Genomic DNA, 19,157 nt, shown 5'->3' with positions numbered 1-19,157 from the left:
CACATTTGTAAAGTCATTTAACACAAGGTGCTAATTGAGGAATAGGGTAAACCAGGTTACCACAAGTCATTTAATATGCTGTTCCAGAACATCTAACACGTCTGCTCCTTAGGCAGGGCTGAGGGCAGGGAATTGCTCTTCCCCACTGCCAAGTGGCGTTGGCAGGATGGATGGGAAGAGCTTCTGGAGTTCCCATTACACAATTACTCTTTTCCTCATCCTTTCTAGATGGAAAGGACCAACAGGGTCTCAGGCCCCCACAAGGCTCCATAACGAATCACTGGCTCTTAGGAAAAAAAAACCAACCCCCTTATCTAAATTAAATTTACAGGTGACACCCATGTAGTTCTCTGATCACTGCATGTATTACCATATTATGTATTTCTGTGTTATCCTTAGCCTCACACCAGTACAACTCCTCATCACTGGGTTTTAAACACAGACACAAGGCAGGGAGAGAACAGGGGCCAGCTATACAGCATGAATAATGCTTTACTGGGATATTTACAGGCACTTAAATGCTTCTTTCCTTTGTTTTCATCTGGATGTTTTTAAATTCATCCCCGAGTGTTTTGACTCAGTTGACACTGAGGAGGGTTTGTTAAAACAACAACTTAAACTCCAGTCTCTAATTCCAGCCTGGTGTTGCTTTACTTGTCTGCTTCTCCTTTAATCCTGCTCCAGGAAGATTGCAAATTTAATTCCCCTCTGGGCTGCTGTGAACCTCACCCTCCCCAAATCACTTGATACAGCATGTCAGTAATCAATAATTCTGTCCTGTTTCTCAAATACTTAATGAGTAAATGGCATTTGGGTCTCATATTAGTTTATTTTGATTTTCAGTAACCACCTCTAGATATAGAGATGAAACGTTTCAGTGTCAGCACAAAGATAATTTGCTGGTAATTCCATCATGCAAAATAATATCCCTTAGCAGGGCTGTGCATTTTTGGTTCAGAGTTGGAATGTGGCCTTTGCCTTTGTTGAAAAAGCTTAACATTATTATGAACTAGAGAGCTGATAATTATAATTTTAAATATTGATGTCTAGTATTTTTTCACCTCAAAAAGATGTTTTCATCTCATGAAGCAAAAGGTTGTTGATTTATAGAGGAGCCTGTAGTGCTGATAGTTGCTAAAGAAAATTGATGTAGCTTTTCTGCTGAGGGAGAGTTGCTGTTGCAGGCAAATGATACTGTATTTGTATGAGCCTGAAATGAAAGGCCTGCACTTTTTTAACACGACCTCCAGAAGACAATAAAGAAAACCCAGAACAACCCACAGAGAGGACAGGGGAGGTGCCCCCCCCCAGGCCCTTTGGTTTTCCTTTCATTGTTGCCTTTAGGCTCTGGTTTTGCACTATCCTTCCAGGAACCTTGGTGAGGAATTACCATTTTCTCTGCATTGAGAGGTAATTGGGGGGATTACAAGTATTAGGAATAAAATTTCTTTTCACATGACTGTTGTCTCTCCACTTAAATTATACCTTTCTTTAGATCACAGTACTCTTTAAAATGTCTATATCACAGAAGGACAGGTTGGATGGGGCTTTGAGAAACATAGTGTAGAGGAAGGTGTCCGTGCCTATGCAGGAGGATTGGAACTAGGTGACCTTTAAAGTCTCTTCCAACCCAAATCATTCAAGGATTCTGAGATTAGAATATCAAATTGTGTCATTTGGCCCTTTATCATTTTGGGCTTCTTTAATCAGCAAGAGCAGTAAATATATTAAACTGGTTTTTTAGAACAGAGTTAAATAATGTGGCACAAATGAGTTATGAAGCCTTAGTTATGTCTGTGTAGTAAACAAAGAAGGCGGAAGTCTTTATTATTAAACTTTACAGTTGAGGTTTGATTCCAGATTAAATGTACATTCTTAAGTATGAAACTTCTTAATTTTCAATACTTGATTTCCAAGCTCAGAAATGACTTCTGTAGGGTTCCTCTGCAGAGTTAAAACATACCAAACTGGAAACAGCATTAGGGCTGTGTTGAATTCTGCAGTTTCTGGACATGTTTCTTCATCAGGTCTGTAATCTACCATGAAGATTTCTTGTTTAGCTGTTGGAGAGCCTGACAGCAAAGGGGTTTGTCATCCTCTGCATAGACCAGTCCTAGACTGGATCTTTTGCCAAGAGTTTGATTTCCCTCAGCAGTTTGCTCGCAGCAGAGAGAAGGTGACATTTTCTATCCCAGGCTCCTGAGCAGAGCATGACCAGGGACTCGCGAATCCTCTCCCTTCTGTCACCACCATCAAGTTGTCTTGTTCTGCTTCCAAAGCATTGCTGTCTCAGCCAAATCTTTTCCTTACCTCTGGCACCTGATCCCGGTCCACAGGGACGTTAAATCCTGCTCAGTGTAGCAATGCCAAAGGAGCTGGGCTTAGTCAAAGGGATGGTTTTTTTACCACGATTTTCATGGTGGATTTTCATGGAGCCAGTGTACCTGTCACAGTGTTCACCAGTGTCAGGCTGCAGCCTTTACTCCAAATACTTCCAGAAGCATTGTGCTCTGCTTTCTTTTTAATGTTGAAAACCAATATATTGTATACTATCCTTTTTTCACCTTTATAAAAAGCTTAAATTTTTGTCTGAAATTTTCCCTGAGGAAGTGAGTTTGAGAACAGCAAATGCGAGTAATGTTCATGTAAGTGGTTAAAGTTTGGCAAAGCTCTTAGGCAAATATTGTGATTCTTGGGGATGGTCCTGTGCAGGGCCAAGAGTTGGACCTGATGGTCCCTGCCAGTCCCTTCCAACTCAGGATATTCTGTGAATCTGCAGAAGTTATAAGCACACTGGAAACATCACTTGACAGTGGCCATAAGGTGTGTAATGCAGCTTCAATAATAAGCAGTGCCACCGTCCCCCTTCCCGGTGGTGCGTGCAGCAAGTGCATGTCTGGACTCAGCAGTGTAGAACTAAGTCTGAGCAGTTTATCTTATTTGACAATTTTTAGCAAACTGTTGCTGGTTAATGTGCCCTACTTGGTCCAGAACTGCAGAATTATCTGCTGCATAGCCTGGTGGAGACAGACTGAGTCTTGACATCAGAGATGTGTGAGCACTGGACTGTTGGCAAGGATATTGGCAGTGATGTCCCCAGCAGACAAGTCTTGCACAAAGAAGTGCTGTGGAAATTGCTCGTTCATTCCTTGCCAGTTTTTGTCCTTGTCAAAAAGTGAGTGCAGTCAGATCCTTTTAGGGTTTAAGGCTTCATGAGGATACCTCTGCTGGGGCAGAATGTAGTCTGGGAGAAAGGGGAACTTAGAGAATCAGGTATTCAGTTGTATTTTGGTTTAGAAAAAGTAATTTAAAGTTAAGAAAGAAATTTCTGCATATCAGGTTATAATGTAAGCATTTAATTTTTAATGAACTCTTAGTTAAAATCTGATGAGTAGTCTCACATCATTACATTCCATCAGTAATTAATTATTTCACTCATTAAATGTGTTTATTGTTTCATCTGCTGCTTTGAAGAGTGATTTTGATACATCAAGTCATAAAGGTAGAATGCTGAATACTGCCATGTAAACATATCTCCTTAAATATGATTTGAAAGGCAAGTTAAAATGTGAAGTTCCCTAATAGAATTAGTTTCTCAGAATTTTCAGCAGTTGAAATTTCCACATAAATCATATTAAGTGTCAGTGTTTTAAAATATAAACTAATATGTGATTAATTATATGATTTTGTTGTGCTAGATGGAAGAGCAAGTGTTTTAAACTGTGTTCAGAAGGACCGCTTTGTACTGATCTCAGAGGCACTGTATTCCCACTGGGGTTTTGTGTGAAATACTGAGTAGCTTAGTTCTGAACTGAGAGAAAAGAAAAATAATTATTCCTTTGTCTGTGGTATATATTTTAAATATGCTTTTTGTTACTTCAGGATTAATGGGAAAATTCCAAAAGAAATCCCAAAGAAGAATTTAACAAAAATACTAAATATTTCCCTTTTTCCCTTATTTTATAGCTGAATTGCTGGGGTTTTTTTGATTCTGAACCTTGATTTAGAGACCCAAGGAGAAGGAAATGTGTGAAGTTGTCCTGCCCCATAGCTCTGCACACTGAGTACCAAATACATTGTGGAAAACAAATCTTTCTGTTTTCTGCCACGTTTTTAGTTTGCAACAATTTCCAGAAAACAAAAAACCCAGCTTTGCAACAATTTTCAGTGTTCTGGTGCTTTGGACTCCCAGGGACAAGAAACCAAATAGAAAAGCATGTTTTCTCTGGAAATGTGAGGCTATTGTCACTTTAGGGAAGGGGGGTGTGTTTGGTGGGGTGGGCTGCCCTCGGGCTCACTGGCAGTGCTCCTGGGCTCCTCCTGGGTGTACTCTGCACTGCAGCTGGAATTCCTGAGCCAGGTTCCTCTGGCCTGTGGGACACACCACAGCATGAGCTGGCAGCTCTCTACACTGGCCAGGCATGGATGCCTCTAGAGAGATGCTGTTCTGAAAGGCTGAAACATGGGAATAGTTGAGTGTGAAGAAAAGTCGATTGTTTAATTGTTCCAATCAGAATTTTATATTTCAAATGCAACTGTTTAGGCCAAAATGTTCTGGCTGTGGTCAGCTCCCTTTAAGTCAAGTCTTTCCTGAATTAGGTACTACAAATTTGATGCTTGTTAGCAAGTCTGGAGAGAGCAAACCTTTATTTATAGTTGCAAACTTTTAGCAGCTATTCTAGTAACTAACTCGGGAAAATACTTTGTTTTGGTTTCTTACAGGCTTGATTCTTTAGCAGGGTGGGTAGTTTGTTTTGGGCAGGTTACAGTACAGAGAGATTCTTGTGTCAAAAGTAAAGTATTGCAAAGTTCAGAGTTTCTTCTGTTTTTATTTGAGGAATAAATCAGACCCTCATAGTAGCCTGAACAATGTGTACTGTTTGCTCTGTGTAAGTTTGGGCATCTGCCTTTCTATAAACTTCCAGTTGCCTGTTGTGCTCGTGTTGTTTTTATTGGAGATGTCCTTAATTATAACCAGGCCTTCAGTAACTGCTCCAAAGTTCACATTGCCTTGAGCAGGACTTTTTTGACCATCACAGAGCATGTAATTTTAGCAGACAAGGCAAAGTGCTAATGGATGGTGAATAATGCCATGAGGAGCTCAGTCCCATGTATCTTCTGGGTAAAGAAAACCCCAAACCACTTTAGTTACAGGACTAGAAAGTGCTGTTTTGGGTAAAACTTGCAGCAAGTCTCCTGGAAGACTGTGTGGGAGGGGAAGCTTAGCGTGCCACTGAAATACTGACTCCTTCAACTCAGTGGATGTGGAAAGGCCTTTTTCTCTTAAACCTACTGGCTTATGGGAGGTTGCTCCATCTTGACTGGTTGGTTGGTTGGTTGGTTGGTAAGTTTATTTTGTAGCTAGAATTTAAACAAACTCAATCACTTTGAGATAAGCAATCCAGCCTTGGAGTAAGCATGCCACATTACAGAAGAAAAATGTCATTTACTTAAAATGCTTTATATGCTTTCCTTTTATTAGTTCTTCACCCAGGGAAAAAGCCTAATCTGTTGACTTACAGTTCAGCTCTTTTATAATTAATTGTCTTGATGTTTCCTCTCTTGACTCCTAAGTACACTGTGATAAAAAATTGATGCAAGTGCTGCAGCAGGATTGCAAGAACAAGGTCATCTCTCACCTGTTCCACACAATACATTGAGATGCCAACTTCTCGTTTCCAACAGCACAATAAATGCAATTCCAATTTACATCACAAGATGGCAGCAAATTTTTAACTCACTTAATTTTCACTAACCTAGATTAACCCAACCTCTTGAAAACCTGATTTCCTTACAAAATGACAGAAAACTTTGTTTTATGATCAGATATATGTGGTATTTATAGGGATGTCAATGTTTCAGAAGTACTTAAAACGTCTACAGAACTATATTTCTGCTTTAAAATCAGTAAAAAAGGCATTTACCATGAACTTTAAAGATCAGTAGCTCATGATGTAAGGGTTACCAAGTGCCATTAAAGATATTTTGAATAAAACCAATAGATTTTATCTATAGTCTTTAGCTTTTATCTATAGTCTTTGATTTCTTGAAGAAAAAATATGACAAAGCATTTCTTGAAATTCAGGTGGAGGCTCTCAAGACTTGATCATATGGATTCTTTCTTCTGTAAGGAGTTCTGATTTATGTTTGAAGTGTGTTCAGTCAAAAGCTTTCAAAGTTATGAAATGACAGGGTTGGCTGGGCTCAGCTCCTTTTGGCAGATCTTTTCTACTGTGCTGGCCAATCCCAGAAGTTAAAACTTTTATCTGCTTGACTTGTCCCAGGTGTTAATTGTCATTACTTGTAGGTCTTACAGAAGATGCATCTGATGGCCTTTAAAATGCTCTACCTTTTGTTTTCCCTTGCAGTTTCACAATCACAGGCTGTACATAGCCAGCTGGAGAAGCCATCAAGTACTGCAATTCTCTGCAATACCTGTGGAAAACCATGCAAAGGAGAAGTTTTGAGAGTTCAGAGCAAATATTTCCATATTAAATGCTTTGTTTGCAAAGGTAAGTGTTTGTGACTGCTGCTTCTATGAGTAGGGCATTAGCAATGGTGTGTGTGACTTAATGACCCTGGAAACATCACAAGCATATTTTACAATCCAATACATGCCTGAAAGGATTTACTGTGAACTCTCTGACTGCTTGCTGTAAGATTTTAAACAGCCTAAGTCCCAAAACTGGAGTATGTTTTCAAGGGATGTAAAGCTGTTTATATCCATGTTGGAGTTTACTATAGAGTTGGGATGTCAGTTTCGGAGAACAATGCAGGGCTAGGAGAGAATTAACATTTTCAAAGAAACTCAGAGGTTATCTCTTTTCCCACTCTCTAATGAATGCATAGGGTGGGTCATGGCCACATCTGTTCAGGTTCTCTGGTGTTGGACTCTGATCTTTGAATTCCAATGTGACCCTCTGTGCTTTTCCATTGTCTGGGGGGAGCGACTTGGTTTGCTCCAGGTTGGTGCCTGGTGATCTAATATTGTCACATGAATAGCAGAAGGATGGTCACAGGAAAAGGGAATTAACTGATACAACACCCCTTCTGTAAGTATTTGCGTATTTGAAAACTTAATGTGAAAGTTGCAACGATCTAATTTGTTTTGAGTGTCCAAGTACATAAATGTTAGCTCATGTTTACTGAACAATCTGCTTACTCCATTATTAACCAGTACTTCAAATGACATTTATTAATCCTTGTAGCTCAGTCTAGAAACGTGAGCATGTCTTTGGTTCCAGATGTGTCACTGTAACTATTTCCATTCCTATTTAGAGGAAATACTAGGAAGAAGGCTGTCACTATCTGTTAGCTATAGCGATATTTTTAAAAATCCCATGGGATTAAGTGCATACTATTAAGTAACTGAGGCAATCTTTAATGAGTTAGACAGGCAGGACTAAATGTTCAGCTCAATAATTGTGTTCTTTGCAAAATTGCACAGCAAGCAAAATAAGCATAGTGCACTTTCCTAAACAGCAAAAATATTTTGGTCATCTATTCAGAAGAGGTTGGTATTTAAAGCAGAACGTGTCCCATAAATGCATCTTTTAAGCTCTTTAAACCATGTGTTCTTATGGGAAATTTCATTATCAAATCAGTTTTTCAGACCTAACTCAGGAAAAGAGCAGCTGATTTGTTATTCAGGAGTCTTGTCTGCATGGAGCCTCAGGAACATTCTGGTATTTACTCTGTATTCTTATCTTCATGGAATCCAAGCCCCCTTTCTGTTTTACAGATTTGCCATGAGAAAAGACAAATCCTTCAGAGGGAACAGGACAGAATTGTGCATCAAATTTTTCATTTCATAGGCCATCTCCATTTAGATGATGCCAGGTCACCAGCAAATGCAGCATGTGGTTACTGAATCGATCCACTGGTCCCAAATTTAGGCAGTGCAGAGGGTTTTTTTCCCACCCCCATGCAGAGGAAAATGATGAATGTACTGTAGAAGCTGCATTGCCCCTACCTGTCTGTAAGAGATAAGAAGGAGTTTGTTCCCTTCAGGCAGATCTTGGATAAAATGAGAGAAAAAATCACAATGTTAACAAGGTAGCAGGGTAGCATCTGTCAGCCACCTGTCAGTCTCTCAGCTGGCACAGGAGAAAGTGTCAGAGATGTGTGGTTAAACGGCTGCTTGGTGTCAGGGCTCTTGGAGGACTTAGACTCCTCCTTACTAACCATTTTTCTAAGTGCTAAGTTTGCACACATGGTTGGTTTGAGGGTTTTCCCTCATTATTTAAATGCTGTAATTTCTTTTATCACCTTTCAGGGGTTTCCATCAATTTTCTGGCATTCTTCTGGTATCTGTTTTTGTTTCATTTCTGGGTTTTATTTGTTACTTAAGAAGCATAAGTTGCTTTGTAATATGGATTTGCCACGTTGTTACATGAGAAGAGCTTTGGAACAGAACAGTGCACTGAATGTACATTTCACAAGCTAGCATAAAAGGAAAAAAATCAGGTTAGGCAAATGTGACTTAGTTTTTAAATTAATGGATGAAAGAATACAGTCCATGTGTTAGGATTTAGCAAAAAAAATGGTGTTCAGTTCTGACCAGTTAACCTGCTTTCAGCCTGGGAGGAGAGTTTTGTGCTGTGCACGGGCAGGGTGATGATTCTGGGAAGGTATTTATCTCAGAGTTGATTCCTCTGGCGCATTTATTTTGATGCTACTCAGCAATGCAGTATGTCCTGTCTCACCTCATCCACCAAAGACAGCATGTGGAAAGAGGCTGTGTGTCCAGCACCCAGTGCAGCTGCAGGACTGTCCAGGACAGATAATCCCATGTACGTGCTGGCTGCATTGCCCTGCTAAGATGCCTGCCTGCTTGGTTGACTGCCTCTGTAGTAAATCATCTTGTAGCCTGCATCAGAAAATATTTAATATTTATAAAGCTGCAGGAAATTTTGGTCCCTCTCATAGAAGTTACAGCTGTATAGTGATGGAGAATGCAAACTGAGAAAGAGCCCATGAATAAGAATGACAAATGACTGTGCCTTGCATGGTGTCTAGAGGTATTTGGGGTCTGTTTGAATGATCTCATCAGTGACAAATGATATTGCACTGGAAGAAGACATACCTTTTTGAATATGTGTGAAATGTGAAGCTGTTTCTTTGATAGTGTTGGATAAATTATGAGGTTTCAGGGGGTCAAATACATTGAATTGTTCCCTTTTTTTTTTTTTTTTTTTTTTTAAGGGTAGAAAGGTAGTTTTGTGTATTGCCATACTGCTGTCTGATTATTCATAGAATGGTTTGGGTTGGAAAGAACCTTAAAGATCATCTCATTCCAACCCCTCTGCCATGAGGAAGGACACCTTCAACTAGACCAGGTTGCTCAAAGCCCCATCCAGCCTTGGACACTGGGACAACCTTATGGGGGACTGTGAGTTTCAGAACGGTAACAGCAACTGTATAGATGCCTTTTGTATTAAAATTAAATTACATAACCAGGGAAGGTTAGTATAAAGTTACTAATTCCCATGCAGTTCTTCTTTCATTCCCATGCAGTTCTTCTTACATTCCCCAGATAATGATTCTAAACAATTGAAAGTTTTTAAAAGGTAAGCAACTCTTTTGTTATTCAAGACTAAGAGATACATCCAGATTAAAAAATATAATAGCAGTACTGGGAGCATCTGCTAGTTTTGCTCAGTGTCAAAGTTTAATAGGACCTAGGGAGGTAAATAGGCATTATATATAATGTTTATAATCATGTCTGGTTGTATATGTTATTTCTTGTTTAGATGCACCTCTAATCTGCTAATAAAATGCTGTAGGGAACATGCCATCTAGTCTCACTTCAAATTTTTATTTAATTTTTAGTTTAAAGTATATCCCATTTTAATCAGGTTTTATACAAGTACTGTTACAATGAAGGACTTGCCTTTGACATAGTAAAGCAAAGTTTCATTAGGTTTCATTAGACTTCAAGGGCTTTGGTTCCCATGTTTGCTAATTCTTTTTTTATTTGTTACCGCTGTAATAAAAGCACCAAGGAAAATTACTAAAGTGATAAAATATTAATGACTCAGACTGTCAAATTAAAAAAATGTGGTGACTATAAACTATTCAGAGGGTGTCTGTCATGTCAGGATGGCATTTAATGGAGTGGATGGTATTAGACAAATACTAACTTGGAGCTTCTTTACAGCAGTGTGATCTAGTAGACCCAGTAAAGAGACACATTAACCTAGAATTGTAGATAGGAGAGGTGTAGGTGCTGTGATTATATTATCTTGGGTAGCCTCTCAGATCTTTAATAAGGCTAGAAACTACCTTGTTTTAGGAGTGATTGTCAAGTATTTCATTTTCTGTGCTGTGATAGTATCCTGGGATTTCCAAAGTGGCAGCAACCAATTTAAATGGGAGAATCCATACCATCCTGCTGAAGAGTGTTCTTTGTACATATGTGAGAAGAACTGTCACTCACATCTGTGTCCTTTCCTGGTTTGTCTTGATGAAAGGAAGTAAACTTCCAGTCTGAAGCATAGAGGTAAAAACATGACCTTTGTGCTATACCTGCATCATTGTATCTATCTCATGTGTATTTTGTTTTACCCCCAATCAAAATTCTCCTGATTGCTTCTTGCTATGGGTGCAGTACACACAGTCTTCCACGCTAACACAGCTAGCAGTTGCAAGTGTACTTTTTCCCCCATTAATTTTCATTGGTTTTTTTAAATTAATCTGTTAGAATTTATCACATCTTCAGTTTAGAATAGGGTATGTGGTTCTGGGGATTAGTGTTTCTGTGGCACTGCAGTGTCCTGGGAATTGTGAAAAAGCCCAGGTCTGGATAGATCCCTTCTATACCATTTTCTCAGTAGAAAATGCAACAGAACCCAGAGTTATATCATTTATTGGGAAGTCCTATTAATGAGAAGGGCTGAGACAGAATATTCAGTGAAAATTTTAAAAACATGGAATAACTTGGCGGTAGGAGTTAATTTGTTTGTTAGATCAAATGCATCTGCTAGGATATAAATATGTTCAAAGCTGCACTGAGTAATCTGAGGGACTCGCATCTGAACATAGCTACAGGGTTTCACATTTCAAAATGGGAGTCATTTGCGGGAAGCCCATTTGTAAGAGTTCCCAGTCCCAGATTTTTGCCAGGCAGTAGCAGTTCCTGATATTTGTGGTGTCATGGGCACTGGAGATTAGTGCAGGGGCTCTTATTCATCAGGCACTCCCAGCAATGTGTCCAGCACTTCCTGAGTCCTCCAGGAGTTTGCAATCCCAGATCATATTAGCTCAGTATAACAGGAAAAACTGCTTCCAATGTAATGCTCACCAAGTCAGGCTTGCAGAGTGTGGTAGGTTTAGGGCTGCCTTACCAATGTCATGTTAACTTATTATTTTTATTTTACTGAAATTATGATGATGATAATAACGATCACTTTTGCCTGTGCAAAAGTAATTTAATGTAGCAGCAAATGGTTCTATGTTGTAGTTTTAAAACCTGAACTTTAAAATTTTTAATCACTAAATTTCTAAAAACAACTCAATAATTAAATTTTGGTCAGTTAGTGATCTTGCACTATCACAAAGTAATGGATAATTTTCTCTTTGTTTTAATCATGTTCTTGTTGCAACCTGTCTTTGCATTCATTAAGAACTTTCTGCAGCCCCTCATGTCCTGGCCGTATACCCATCACATCAGCACTCTAGCAAAACCTTTTATTTCATGGCATGTATTTCAACTAAAGTCTGATGAATCTTTTTTTAAGACTATCTTTCAAGAATTTAATGAATATATAATATTAATAAAGCATGGTGAAATGGACAGGAATCATGGTTACGAGTACTGGTAAAGGAATATCTTAATTAGGTTCATTGAAAGATAGCTAACTATTCACCACAGGAAGCCAAACCTCTGTTATTTCTGTTTTCCAACTTATTTTCTCCTTATTTGCATCCTTCTAATCCATAGGATGAGAAGTTATAGTAGAAAGCTAAGTGCTCATTAGATGATAGGATTTTCAAATCTATATAAGCTTTGCAGGCAGTAAGGATACTATTCATATAAAGAAATTTTGAGCATACATAGTTTCAGCCCGCATTAGATAATGTCACAGAATTATTGTTATTTTAAAAAGCCTGTAAGTCTTTTTAATTACTCAAGTTCTCTTCTTGGGGTAAGATTTTTCACCCTGAAAAAAAAAGTGCAGGGATGCCTTTATGCAGGGGCCTTCCAGTCTATGTGATGCTCTTTCCCTTGAGGACACAACAGGGATACAGCAGCACTCTGGAGTAGCTACAGGGCATTTCAGTGCACTAAGGTGATGTGATGCCTGCATGGAGACCCAGAGAGAGTTGTTGCATAAAATTCATCACTGCCACAGTGGTGTTATTCCACCTCCCACTTCCTGAAACTCATTAACACCAGACCATCTGCTGTATCTGTGAATAGAGCAGGAACTTAATTTGCAAACCTGGAACTGGCACCCAAAGCACTGTTAAAAAAAATTGGAAAATATTTGGTGTTGTTGCTTTGTGTGTTGGGTTTTTTTGGGTTGTAGATTTTATTTTATTGTATTTTATTGTTTTTAAAAACCTGTTTTAATTAGTCTGGCAAATGACAGCAATATTTTACCATAAACACTTAAGATGCTATTAGGTTGAAAATGGGTTTAAGCACATTACTGTTTCTTGAATTTCTTTAGCATACTTGTAAATTTTAGGTAACCAGATTGAGTCCTTAAAACAAGAAATCAGTATAAATGAGACAACTGTTCCAGTTTTCCTGGGGATTATTTTGGTACTTTGAAACAACTGCATACCTAATGCTGTGAGGATCTTGCTCACCTCTAAGACTATGGGAGAGCTTTTATAGGGCAGCAACACTGTCTCTAAGCTATTGGGAAACTATGCTTTCCAGAAGAAAAATGGAAATATACTTCCTAAGGAAAAATTACTTGATGTGTAGTTCCCATTTATTATAGGAGTCAAGATACATAGTGCACAGGAAATTTCCCAAACTCTCCTTCATTTTAATTGGCATGCTCTAATGTTTTGTTGATCTCATAAGAGCATTCTGAATCTCAAAGGCTTTTCCTGCACTGAAGTGTTTCCTCCACAAATTAAATTATGGGCATCATGGCCAGTGTAGCCTCGGAGCTTGTGTAGTGCATTGTACTCTGTATCCTTTATAGCTTTATCAGTCCTATATGCATGGTGAAGTGTTGCAGGATATGATATATCCCCTAAGTTTTTGGTATCTTTTCTACTCCTGAAAGGTTCTGGTTTTCTTCCATCAGACCTGTCTGCCTTCCTGCATTTCTTGGTTGGAAGCTGGAGAAGAGGCCAGCTCGTGTGTCCAAGACTTTTCTGGGGCTGCATGCTGTTTTTTTTTGCCCTGGGTAGTAAGAAAATGAGGTGTCATTCAAGTCCTTGAGATTGTAGCTGGTATTTCAGATAATACTGCTGATACACTGCCAATGACTGACAGATTTGAGTATTCTTGAGTTCACAGATGTCTTTGGAAAGACAGCAGATAGGATCACTCATGCATAGGAAGAGTGATTGGATTATATGGTTTATATACCCCATTGCAAGGTTCCTTCTTGTCTTACTGCTGCTCACTTATAGACCGAAGTTTCAGGTGTGAATTAACTAAGAGATGATATTCCCATGCCAATATTGTATGGCCAGCAAACTTGGAGCTGGGAAAGACTTCCCCAAAAGCTTTGTGGAAAGCTTATCTGGACTTACCACACCAGACCATGCAAGAAGGAGTATCACAGTCACAGGCATCTGCTGAAAGTGGGTTTAGACTGCTTCAGATTGATTGCAGTTCAGTTTGAACTTAAGTCAAAGCTGTAGTGGTGGAAGTTTGCCAGGTGGTTGTGATTCCTTCTCACAGGCATAGTGGCCAGGAGAAATGTTCCACATATAATCATGGGCTTTTGGAGAATGGGATCCCAGACTTCATATGTCAGTGGTGTATGAAGATGTACAATTTAGCTGTCAAAAGAGAGTTATATCAGCAGTGTACTACGTGTCATTCTTGGGATCTTAGTCAGCCAGCAGCATCCATCTCATGGATGGAGGAAAATACCAGAACTGGACATTAAATCACAGTGCTGAGGAAGAAAAAAATGTGTTTAACTTACATCAGGCAACAAATGGGAAGGAAAAATATAGACTTGTATGTGCAGTTGCATGTAAGCAAACTACTTGACTGTCTGGCATGTTGAGAGCAGAACAGCACTGTTGGGATGACAGGAGCAGCAGTGCATGCTGCTGCTGCAGCCTGCTGTAATGTGCAGCAGCACAGCGAGCGTAGCATCCCCCAGGCAGCTCAGGACACAGCTGGTTTTTAGGCCCAGCATGCAGCCAAGAAATTAATCTAGTTTCAGTAGGCTCATTTGCCAGCTCAGAAAATAGATGCATTTTATATTTGTACACTGCAAATGGAATACTGATGACATGCAGTAGTGGAGTAGCAACATGCTTAAAGTGCATTGATTAATTGATTTGCTGATATTTATTTTTATAAAATCATAGAATAATTTTTATAAGATCACAGAGTAATGGAAGGGACATTTAAAGGTCATCTAGTCCAAACCTCCATGGAATGAGCAGTGACATCTTTGACTAAATCAGATTGCTCAGGGCTCTGTCCAAGCTGACTTTAAATGTTTCCAGAGATGGGCCATCTCTCTGGACAACCTGTTCCAGTGCCTCACCAGCCTCACTTAAAAAAATTTCTTTCATATATCCTGTCTAAATTGCACCTCTTTTAGTTTAAAACCATAGCCATTACACACTGCATGAATTCTAGTGCTTCAGGTGCTGTTACAGACACCATGCTAGGGAAAAACATAGTCTGTTTCTAAACCAGTAGAGGTGCCCCCAGATCTATATATGAAGTACTTTGGTGTGAGGTAACTGCAAACTGTCTTGAAGAGTGGAATTATGCAGCTGTAAGAGAAGCCACCCTGAGATACCCTCCCTAAAAGTGGTGTGGATGTCATCCCTCTCAAATCCCATAGCACATCCAGGTACTGGCTTACTACTAAATACCATAAGAAGAGAGAAACACTTACTTATTCACTACTTAAAAATTACTCCTAAAGATTGTAACTGCTCAGGAAAAGGCATTGCCTTGTATGCAGGGTAATACCAAGACAAGAAGATGAGTTACTCTGTGTTAGTCTCTTCATTAATAGAATTTCTATGTTTGCAGTGCTTTTCTTTTTTCACCAAGATGAACTCCAGAAACTTTGAAAATTGTTTCTAGGTTATAAATAATCCTACCTTCAGACTCCTTGTGGAAGGCAAGTGCTGGATAGGAGTGGATGTGACATAATGCTGATTTCCTGTCCTAGGAGAGTAAGATCTGGTAGCTGCCTTCAGACATTCTCCCTAGACTTCCTCCAGCTTTCCTTTCCTGGTTTCTTGTCTCTGCAGGTGTGCAGGATCATCTCAGATGGGCAGTGTCTCTGTCCATGTAAGTAGCAGGCAAGGGGCACAGCATCTCACCTGAGGAGGGCCATTGGGTCTCTTTTCAGAGTTGCTCTTCTCAGCTTTAAACTGTGACTATTTTGATATCCAGGCCAGTGTTTAACTGGAATCCCTGTGTTCTTCTCTGGTCAGCTGGGTGACAAGTGAAATTGGATCAGATGGCTCAAAGAGTGCAGGATCAGGCAAGGGTTTGTGACTCAAGTTATGGCCTGTGGAGCAGAGCTGGTGGTGCAATGATGTTCATTCAGCCACTCCTTGCACATAGGGAGGCTGAAGTGGTGGTGATGCAGAAAGGGGCCTGGTGAAAGGATGCCAAACTCACTTTTATTTTGAAGTCCTAATACCTTGTGTTTCTGTCTCTCTTTGGGTGAGCAGTTTCACTACAGGGTTTCCTGAGAAGCCAGGATTAAGTGCATTAGTGCAAACTGTTTTGGAGTTGTACACAACTTTGGAGTAGTTGTAACATTAGTGACAGCACAGAGAAAGGCAAATACCCTCAGGGTGAGACAGAGTGCCACCAAATGCCAGTGGCTGAACTGCTGCTGACCCTGCATACCCCAAACCTTGCACCAGAGCTCTCAGCTGCAGTGAGACAGAGCCTGCCTGGCTTCCATTTAGACAATAAATACAGACTTGCTTGTGCAAAACGTAAGAAATGTATCTAGGGACGTAATTCTTCCCTTCTCTTTTCAGAAATGCAGTTATGTCCTTTTAACTTTTTTGTCTTATGATCCATTCTGCAAGTTCAAACACTGTATGATGCAATTTAGAGCTGCTCTAGGGCATCAGTATCAGCTCATCATGCTGCTCAGCATCATCTTAAAGCCACAGCTGGTCTCTGCTTCTGTGACACCGGTATGTAGCTGAAATATATAGGCTGAAAGAAACTCATGATATCCAAGATTTTTGGAAAGTCTTTTCAAAAAGCCTGTCCTTCATGAAAATGAGAGCATGGGTGAGAAAGAGAAATGTTAAAAGCAAATGTATTAAGCCTCTGAGACAGAGGATATGAGCAATGTATTGCAATGTAATTAATCTAATCCTTGTTGTCCATGACACATGCAATATAATTGGAAGTCTTTTGAATTATAAGCAAGATTAATTAACCTGTAGTTCTTCAGTTCTTGACCATGCACTAATATAGTTCTAGCATGATTGTTATTTTCTTAGCAGTCAGGGCCATCTCCAGGGAGAATGAGGAGAACTTAAATGCCCATGTAGGGTTTGAAGAGGGCCTTGAGCCCAGCCCTCCTGTGCTACAGTTAACAAAGACTGTAAAAAAAAGGGAGAGTGATTTGGTGTAATTTTGAATGAATGATCAGGATCCTATGTTTTTTCGGGGTTTCTGTGTTGCTTGTGTTACTTTGTGCTTTGAGCACCTCTGTTGGACTCATTTCTCATAGCTTAGGTGCAAGATGACTTATTCTGACACTGCAGACAGACTTGGGTGTGAGTTGGCAGCCTTTACATTTGGAAACCAAAGTGCCTGTGGACTCTCAGGTACCTCAGTGTAAATCTCAGTCTTGAATTTTAGAAGTGTGTATACTTCTGCTATTTTGGGATCAAGACACTGAGCAACTCTGCAATGTTTTGTACGTGCAATCCAAATTTAATAAGCAACTTTCCCACTCTTCTTCTGTGGGCTGTATGTGAGTAGTGACGCTGCTGTGGTTCAGCTTCGTTTGACTGTATACACCGCGTGGTGATGGGGACACATTCCAGCATGAACATCCCCAGGAGCAGGAGTACGTAGTAACAAGTGTGGTGCTGTGACTTGCAGTAAAGAAGCAGTCAACACAGCAGTAGAATCACCATTTTGAAGTCCAGTTCTCCTTATAAATGAAATCCAGTCTGTTTTCAAAGATCCTGATCAATGTGGATGATGGTCATCTTCTACATGTCTGCTCTTTCTGTATGACTTCACCAGACTGTTGTATCTCTCCTTCCTGTCTTATATGTTCTCAAAATTCCAGCCTAGCTTCATCCCTGATGCAATGGGAAAAGCCCCTGAACAGTCCCACAAGCCCTTGGTTAATGAACTTTAACCCTTTCCTACAGGTTTATTTTAAAAAATAGAAATTGACATGTAGGACTAAAACCTTACTTTTGCCAGGAGCAGATGAATCTGGAGATGCCTCCAGTTCGTACTTGGTGAGTGATGTTTCTCAGGTAAACACCATTTGATTTAAACTGATTTAACTTGTGAAAGCTTGCAGCAGTTTCCATGTGCATCAGCCCCTGTGTTTAGAGAGAGCAGTATTTAAAATTTTGTGTTCAGGAGGAATATCAGACACTTCTAATCTGTTAGAGTTGTTTCTTGGTAACACTGGTGCTTTAGATTTTAAAGGCTTATATCCTTTATACACTTATTTTAACCTGTTAAATGTGTTGGGTGTTGTATGTGCTAATCCTGAACTCAACTCCTACAGACTTTAACTTTGCACTCACAGCTTCTGCACTGAGGTTGACATTTTTGCATTAAATAAGTCCAGGCCATTAGTGTACAGAATACATGACTGATGTAATTTACTGGAAGAGAAGTGTTTTTCAGATGCACATCTGTTCTGTGATCATAAGCCCATACATTGAAGTGCTTAAATACTCCACTAGGAACCATTCAGATCACAGCCTCAACTTAGAGCATGAGTTTTCATTTCCTGCCTTCTGAGTGTGCCTTTTCTCTTTCTGCAGCTTGTGGATGTGACCTGGCTCAAGGAGGATTTTTTGTGAGACAGGGAGACTACATCTGTACTTTGGACTACCAGAGACTCTATGGCACACGATGCTTCAGTTGTGATGAATTCATTGAGGGGGAAGTGGTCTCAGCACTGGGCAAAACCTATCACCCAGACTGTTTTGTGTGTGCTGTCTGCAGGTAGGTTTTCTACATGAAGCTGTGTTTCCTTTAAAAGCTAGATTTTGAAAGACTGATGCCAGGCATCACCTATAGCCTAGAGACAGGGTTTTCTGTTATTCACTTCTTTAAAAATTGCAGAATTAAAAAGAAAAAAGAAATTGCAAATTTTGAGTGCCTCCCTTTTTCCAAATGTGTTTTTCTGGTTTATGTTATCTTATGTGTGAGGTTTTCAAAGTACTTTAGAAACTGCCGCTGTCTTCACTGTAAGATGTTTTGCCCAAAATGTTGCTTTATTTCTGTTGTGTCTGCTGTTTTGTCATTTGTTGACTGAAATCACAAAGGATTCCAATGTCAGTGGCTGAGTCCTCAATAGGCCATCTGGATATTGTATTAATAGATTTAAACAGAATTTTCACAGTGCTTCTTCTCAGAAACTTCAATAGCCATTTCAAATAGGACAGAAAGGTCCTGGACTATTAAAGACATTTGATTTCACGGAGGATCTCCGTTAGACAAGGGTGTGACAAGTGACACAGCACACAAGCTTTTCCCCTACTAAAGCCCAATGTAGTTCAGTGGGATAATTTCCTGCATGGGTCCCAGACTCAACAATGCAAGGATTGATGTCATTTTGACCTGCATCTCAATCCTCTTGTGTAGAAGTATCACCAAAAAATCTATTGAAGGCTTCATGAAGAAGCTTGAAGTCCACTAAACCTTCAGGAAATGCACTGTTACAGCAATGTGGAGCAAATGGAAATGCTGCCATAGTTTCTCTGGCTAAACTTGAGCTTTTAGGAGTACAAGAAAAGCAACCTGACTT

At 39.7% G+C, this 19,157-nt stretch overlaps 1 protein-coding gene across 7 annotated transcripts in view; it reads left to right on the top strand.

The window, feature by feature from the left end:
- The window catches only part of ABLIM2 (actin binding LIM protein family member 2), a 131,276-nt gene that overhangs the window by 30,177 nt on the left and 81,942 nt on the right, over positions 1 to 19,157 (top strand). For all 7 annotated transcript variants that reach the window (XM_069014522.1, XM_069014526.1, XM_069014525.1 and 4 more), the window contains exons 2-3: positions 6,369 to 6,512; positions 18,169 to 18,352. In XM_069014522.1, coding sequence (XP_068870623.1) covers positions 6,369 to 6,512; positions 18,169 to 18,352 — 328 coding nt within the window. The remainder of the gene's footprint in view (positions 1 to 6,368; positions 6,513 to 18,168; positions 18,353 to 19,157) is intronic.

Source organism: Aphelocoma coerulescens, chromosome 4, assembly GCF_041296385.1.
Source record: "Aphelocoma coerulescens isolate FSJ_1873_10779 chromosome 4, UR_Acoe_1.0, whole genome shotgun sequence".
Lineage (NCBI taxonomy): Eukaryota > Metazoa > Chordata > Aves > Passeriformes > Corvidae > Aphelocoma > Aphelocoma coerulescens.
Note: the sequence above shows the minus strand (reverse complement) of the source record. Positions and strands in the feature narration are given on the sequence as shown.